This window comes from Brassica oleracea, chromosome C3 (genome assembly GCF_000695525.1).
Source record: "Brassica oleracea var. oleracea cultivar TO1000 chromosome C3, BOL, whole genome shotgun sequence".
Lineage (NCBI taxonomy): Eukaryota > Viridiplantae > Streptophyta > Magnoliopsida > Brassicales > Brassicaceae > Brassica > Brassica oleracea.
Window position 1 is genome coordinate 54,746,481 of NC_027750.1, and position 7,205 is coordinate 54,753,685.

Consider the following 7,205-nt stretch of genomic DNA (forward strand, 5'->3'; position numbering starts at 1 on the left):
AGAAATTGTCTGAAATAAAAAAAAAACAGATTAAGTATTATTAAGTTTACTGAACCCAAAGTTTCATAAAAAATTCCACAAACATCTTACTAAATTTTCACCTTTGTGTTTCCAAGAGCCTTATAAAGTTCTTCCAGTGCATATCCTGTTGTCCCAGTTGATGTGAACTTCCACTTGCACATTCTTGGACAACTAGGGTCGTAGTTTGGCACAGGTTCTCTAAATTCTGCCTTCAGGACAGGAATGCATTCAAATGCCAATATCTGCACATCATTGCAAGCAAACATATTAGTTCATATATCATATGCTATATGCTTCTGAAATATTCATGCAATCTACCTCTAAAGGGTTGATGAACCCAAGAAATGCCCATTTCGGGTTTTCGGGCAGTCCTCTTCTAAAATGATCCTTCACATGTTTGATCTCTTTCATGCAGTGATCAAACGTGAAACGTCCCCATGAAAATTTATTACACAGCTCTAGATCATCAACAATTTGCAGAAGAAAAGGATCGATGGGGCATCCATATTTGGACTTCTCATCTATAACTGTGGCCAAAAAGTACAGAATAGCCACCTTCAGCCGGTCATTGGTACGATCTAGCTTCATCTGCGAAAGCTTCTCTTCCACATCATGAACTGTCACCTTTAGTTCCTCTTCCTCTGGTTTCTTCTTCTTATTCTTCAGCTTCTTCATGAACATTTTCCTAAACTGTTTCTCCGCAAACATCATGCTCAAGCCACTCTGATAATTTTCAGGATACTGGTGGCAGTATAAACCTGAGATGAGACCGTGTTCCCTGATCGAGTACCGAATCGGAACACCATTTACAGAAAACCACGCTTGCCGACTCTTATGCGTAACAATGGTGCGGAGTAGCAACATCCACAATCCCATCATCTTTCTAGTTGAGGTGCAAACCATGTGGAACAAGTGCTTGAACTGTGGGTGTTCGAGAAACCACCTCTTTTCTGATTCATCTAACTCCCCAAGGATCGTCATAAATTTGTATTGGTGGCATCTTGATTGAAGCTTACAAGACTTCCGATAATCCTTCGGTTTGAAGAAAAACTCATTTGGTCTAAGGGGGTTTACCGCCATATCCTCAGCCTCCTGCAAAAAAACAAAACAAAATTACAGAAATATTAAACCATAGTTGTACAAGTATTATAAGTTACACATCACAATTAATCTAGTTGTACTAGTTATATTAGTTATAAGAAATGTGGTCGTACTAGTTATACTAGTTCCACTGAATTTGTTTACAACATATTATTACCAGTTACATCATTTTCACTCTTTTAGTTGTACTAGTTATACAATACTGAGTTGTATTAGTTAAACTGGTTATACTTTTGATAGTTGTACCAGTTATATTAGTTATACTTAGCGTGGTTGTACTAGTTATACTAGTTTTACTAAGTTTCTTTTACAACATATTATTACTAGTTAAACTAGTTTCATTCTTTTATTTGTACCATTACATTACTTATATAATTCCACCTATTTGTTAGTTCAACCCAATCATAGACATTTTCAAAACTATTTTAAATTGAATTGTTTACCGTTCTTTGCGCAGTATGGTCAATGGCAGCCTCGGGTGTGTGTGAATCTCTATTGTTGGATACAATCTCCTCATCGTGATTGTCTACACGATGTGAAGGACAATTTGTGGCAGATTCTGAGATTGAAAGTGAGGTTACTGGAGGTTGCAGTGGATTCTCGGCCTCACTAGGTGCCTGAGTAGGTGATTTTTGTGGCTCACTCGGATGCGCTAGGCCTGTTGTACCCTCGACATCGGCCTGGGAAGGCAATTCGGCTGATGGTGCTGGGGAATGATCGCCTTGATGTTCCTGTTCCGGTGGAGATGCGGTGTTCCGAGCCCGCTTGGTTGGATTCGACAAGGACCCACCGTCGACACCACTGTTTCGCTTCCTCTTCTTCTCAGCGGTCTCAGTTTCAGTATTCTTCTTCGCCGCATCTCTCTTTTTTTCACGGCCTCTCTCCTTCTTTTCACTGATGTTTCTTTTTTCTTTCTCGCGGAGTCCTTCTTCTTCTCCCTCACAGCTTTCTTCTTCTCCGCCGCAGCTTTCTTCTTCTTCGCCATTGACTCGTTCTTCTTCTTCTCCAGCGCATCTTCTTTGTTATTTTTTTCGGCGAGTCGAGTCTTTGGAGACATAGTTTCTCAATGAATGACACGAAATTGGAGAAATAGATGAGATTCAAGATGATTGTTGCCGAGTTCGATTAGTAATGGGAGATAGAGGGAGATCGTGATTTACTCTGTAGGTTTCATTGGTTTTGTCGAAGACAAAGAATTTAGGGATTTAGGATTATTAAAACACGGGTCGGGTTGGGTTAATTGTAAGTGGGTGGGTGACTGGTTGGATATGTAAATATATTAAAGTTTTAGGTTTTGTAGTATTTTCTATTTAATCTTGATTTTTTTTTAATTCATTAAAAAAATAAAAAAAAAAGGGGTCTATTCTAGATTTTTTTTTGCCCTCCCGGTCCATCCCAGCTTTTAATCCAATGAGAAAATTATAAAATACTTATTTATTACTAATTGGTACTTAAACCATTTATTAAAATTTTAATATTCATTATTATATATCATATTACCACAAATATTGAATTTAATAATTGAAATACTTATATATATTTCAAAATATTTATATTGACTATTAATTTCGAATTTTTCGGGTTACTCGTTCGGGTTCGGTTAATAACATTTCGGGTTCAGATAATTTTTGTACCACCCTACAAGACCCGTTCGGGTATTTTTACATTTCGGGTCGGATAACGGGTCGGGTTTTTCGGTTCGGAGTTCGGGTTCCGGATTTTATGCCCAGGCCTACTTTTAGTATTAGGAATAATTTTTGAAAAGTTCAGTTGCAAAATAATACTCTATAATAATTGCTAGGTTTTGAAGCAATTAAGACCCAAAATGATTAGAGAAAGAGTAAAGAGACCAAAAGCAAGAAAGAATTTCACAGTAGATTCCTAGCCTTGTGTTCCACGAACAGATGTGTCATATACGCTCAAATCCTGGAAGGGACTCCTGGTTGAAAGGCATATCATCAATTGTTTTGTTTTCTGTCTGATAAGAATTGTTATTAAATGACTTTTATTAATTTGATAAACAAGATTGCCTTTTTTTAATTTGATTAAATTTAAAATTAGGGAAACAATAATACAACTGATACATCAATAGTACATATGTATCATGGTTTTTATGAGTTTTCGACTATGAAATAAATTTGATTTTTGAGTATTTTAAGTATGTTTCAAAATTTTATGAGTCATTTTAGGTTTAGATACGCTTTTGACAAAATTGGAGTTTTAAAGCATTTTGGAGGGTAAGGAGAATTAGAACCGAAAAAAGCAAGTCAGACTCGATTTTTGGACTTGGTGTCGATCAACACCACCCATTAGTGTATGTCGACAACCATCAAGATCAAACGTTCCCATGAGTTTTTATCAATTTTCACTAGTTGAAGATTGGCCCAAAATTTTCCACTATCTGCAACCAAATGTTTGACGTGTTTTAGACTTATATCTATTATTCAAGCCATTATTTAGGCTAAGACTTATTTTATATTAGACTTGGTTGTTTTATAGTTTTTGCAGAGACAAATCAATACTTAGTAAAGCGAAGATTTCAAATTCCTTTATCTCTCTTATTGATTTCTTATTGCAGTTTATTCAAATAATAATTTTTGTTTCATTGATCATGTTTGAGTAATCTGATTGTTAGATTTAAGATTTCTTCAAGGATTAAAAAATGAATTGTTAGATTGATAGGATAATATTTGTTCATTCTTTGTGGAGAAGTCATCTTGGACCTATGGAGAAATGCAGCAAAAGATACTTCACTCCGGGGCATAAGAGTGGCTTCGCATCAATCGTATGCTATTTGCAGATGACACGATGTTCTTCGATGCTGCCTCACCTGCCGGTTGTGAAGCCTTATGCAATATTCTATTGAATTACGAGAAAGCTTCTGGACTGAAGATAAATACTCCCAAGTCCTCAATCACTTTCTGTGCAACAGCAACATAATCTATGAGACAAGCAACGAAGACCTCACTGGATATTGCTAAGGAAGGGGGATTAGGAAAATACTTAGGCCTTTCTGAACATTTCGGAAGAAGTCGAAAGAATCTAAAATTGCGTTGTTAGCTGGTAAACCCGGTTCCTCTCCAAGGCAGGCAAGCTCACTATGGTTCAAGCAATCCTCTCAGCCATCCCTACCTATACAATGTCATGTTTACTCCTCCCAGTTAGTCTCTGTAAATTGAAAAATACAATATCTCCTAACGAGGTTTTGGTGGGATGGACCTGACAAAAAAAGAAAGATGAGCTGAGTGGCATGGAATAAATTAACTAAACCTAAAGCATGAGGTGGTTTGGGACTCAGGGACATTCAACTATTAAACTGAGCTATACAGGCCAAGCTAGCATGGGGGATCCTTACACAACCAGAGAGCCTACTAGCTCGGGTTCTACACTGCAGAAGCAATCATTTCTAGAGACCTCTGCCCCATCCAGCTGCTCTCATGGATGACATGGAATCCAACATGGTCGCGACCTATTAAAACAAAATCTAGGGAAGGCTATAGGTAATAAACTCACTACTCGAGTGTGGCAAGATTCTTGGATTACTCTAGACAGACATAATAAACCCTTTGGACCCATAAGAGAAGAAGCGTTGGACCTACGAGTAGTGGATTCTCCTAAATACTGATGTGAAGTGGAATACAAAAAGAATTTAGGAGATCATTCCTGAGTTTGCTCCGGAGATTCAATGCCTAAAGCCAAGCCAAATGGGAGAAGAGTACATATACATTTGGCAACCTTCTAAGGCAGGCATCTGTGCTACAAGACGCGACGCGTTACCACTGGGTGAGAACTTGCAGAAAAGACGCATTATGACATGGATCAATTGCACTAGATGCAATGAAAGAGAAACATCAGCCCATATTTTCTTTACATGTTATTTTGCTTGCGAAGTGTGGCAAAACATTCTGATATCTCAGTCAGTTCACATAGCTGTAGACTCGAATGAAGATTTTGAAAAGATTCAACCAAAATATTAGCTCTAGCCAGAGAGTGGAGATGGGAAAATAAACAAAAGCTGATCAAGAACAAACCTTTACCTGATTTAAGCAGAGAAAGATCACTCGGACAAGCGACTGAACCAGAGGTCGTCTGCAAATCACACGCATCATGGGACAAGACACTCAAAGAGTTGGATTGGCTTGGATTTTCTCAGGAATCGACACTAGTGAGACTCGACAAGGATACACAACCGTGGATTTTGCAAACTCCCCACTCATGGCAGACGCACTAGCGCTGAGAACGTCTCACATCAAGGCAGAACACTTGGGCATATGAACCTCAAGATGGCCTCCGACAAATCAATCGCTCATTCGAGCTATCAACGGAAACATGCAGACAAACGAGATCTTTGGTATCCTCTGGGACATTCAACAGATCTCGTCTTCTTTCACCGACGTTTCTTTCTCCTTCATCCCTCGAAACCAGAATCGAGAGGCTGATAATTTAGCAAAACGGGCCTTAGCCCAGTCTTTAACTCTTTCTATTATAATGAACTCTTAACTTGTGGGTCGACCCAGTCTTTTAATGAAGCATTTTCTTGACAAAAAGAAAAGATTCAATTTTATGTTAATTCTAAATTAACAACACAAAATCTAGATCTTAGAATAATTGATAGATGCAAAAGTATTATTGATTTTCTGGCTTAGTTTTAGATGAGAAAAATAACTATCTGCAGCGAAATTTGGTTTAGAGATTTTGTGAATTTATCAAATCTGTGCTTAATGTTAAATTTGCAAAGAAATTTGAAATTATAATATTTAAACATAGATAATGTTGATTGATTTGAATGTTACGATTTGAGTTTAAAAACTGTTCTTAATAAATCCTTACCAATTTCTTTAATCTGTAAATATGATTTATTTGAAAACTTTATTGAGTCTAACGCTTTTCTCTATCTAAACTTACAACCAGCTGCGGATCTACGTATAACAAGAAGGTGCAGTTGCCATCACATTAATATAAAATCAAACTAAAGTGCATTAAGGAAACATTAAATTACGTAGCTTAGTTGGTTTAAAGTCTACCTTTGCCCCCACTGAACATGGGTTCCAACCTCTAATTTCTTTTAATATTTTTGATTTTCTTGCTTTCCATGTCTTACATTTATTATTTTCTTCCGATTATCAAGTAAAAAAAATATTTATCTATTACTTAATTATTTTTACGCCTCCACTTAAAATATTTTCTAGATCCGCCGATACTTACCCGACAGTTTTAAAATTTTTTCCCGTTATATTCACTTATGTTTAGCTTAATTCAACTACCGGTATCTTTTCATCATATTCTCTTATGTTTAGTACGTGCACATGCTTGCCTCCTTGTCGTGACGTGTCAACAAATTTTGTTATTTCTCTTTTATAAAGACTTCTCATTAAAATCCAGAAAGAACAAAAGGGCAAGAGTTTTTTGAAAAATTGACCTAAAACTCAAAGTCAAATACAAAATTAACCTCCATTTTTTTTGGAAATTATTTTTGCCATATTCACCCCACAAGTTTATATAATTCACGAAAATGTCATCAAATTTTTTCTATCTTTTAATTTTCGAAAATGACATTTTTACTCTCTCCTCCTCATCATCTTCAAGTAATTACAAGTTTGTCATTGTCATCAATACCCCAACCACCATGAAAAACCAATTTGATGCTCTTAATGCTCCCAAAATCGATTTACCCTTCTTCTTTCTCCATTCTTATGAACTAAATACAACATATCTCTCACTTTCTCTCCACATTCAGCTAAAAAACCCCAAGATTTTGATTCTACATTTTTTTATGGTTCATAGAGTCATAGAAACTAAAGATTTTGAGTGGGTCACTTTCGTTTGAGATTCTGTGTGCTTGGAGAAGCCTTATGTGTGCTAAGGAAGTTATCTCACCAATTTAAGGTATGAAATCGAGTTTTTTTCCAGATATGTTCGTCCAGACGTCTGGCAGTAGACGACTTACCTGGAAGTCGTATGGTCAATGCAGAGGTTATTTTTGCAATTTTTTTTGAAATCTGTTTTCAGAGACGACTGAAATATAAGTCGTCTGCTTTTGTTTGGTTACAAAAAAATCTCCAAAGAACCTAGACGACTTACAT

General features: G+C 36.6%; 1 protein-coding gene and 1 long non-coding RNA gene across 2 annotated transcripts; both read right to left on the reverse strand.

Annotated features, from left to right (window-relative positions):
- Positions 1-397: 397 nt before the first annotated feature.
- LOC106330958 (uncharacterized protein At3g43530-like) lies at positions 398-1,981 on the reverse strand. Its single transcript, XM_013769343.1, has 4 exons — positions 1,790-1,981; positions 1,566-1,739; positions 453-1,113; positions 398-408 (listed from the first exon to the last, which is right to left on the reverse strand). The coding sequence occupies exons 1-4, from the start codon at positions 1,979-1,981 to the stop codon at positions 398-400; spliced, it is 1,038 nt and encodes a 345-aa protein (XP_013624797.1).
- A 1,701-nt stretch (positions 1,982-3,682) lies between these two features.
- Positions 3,683-5,561, reverse strand: LOC106332576. Its single transcript, XR_001268117.1, has 3 exons — positions 4,722-5,561; positions 4,126-4,254; positions 3,683-4,043 (listed from the first exon to the last, which is right to left on the reverse strand). It is a non-coding gene; the product is annotated as an uncharacterized LOC106332576 (long non-coding RNA).
- Between the last annotated feature and the right edge of the window lie 1,644 nt (positions 5,562-7,205).

Coding starts and splice junctions, on each gene's coding strand:
- LOC106330958 (XM_013769343.1), bottom strand. CDS start 1,981: ATGCGGCGAAGAAGAATACTGAAACTGAGACCGCTGAGAAGAAGAGGA. Junction 1,740..1,789: donor TTCCCAGGCCGATGTCGAGG/GTACAACAGGCC, acceptor TCACCTACTCAG/GCACCTAGTGAGGCCGAGAA. Junction 1,114..1,565: donor ACCATACTGCGCAAAGAACG/GTAAACAATTCA, acceptor GTTTTTTTGCAG/GAGGCTGAGGATATGGCGGT.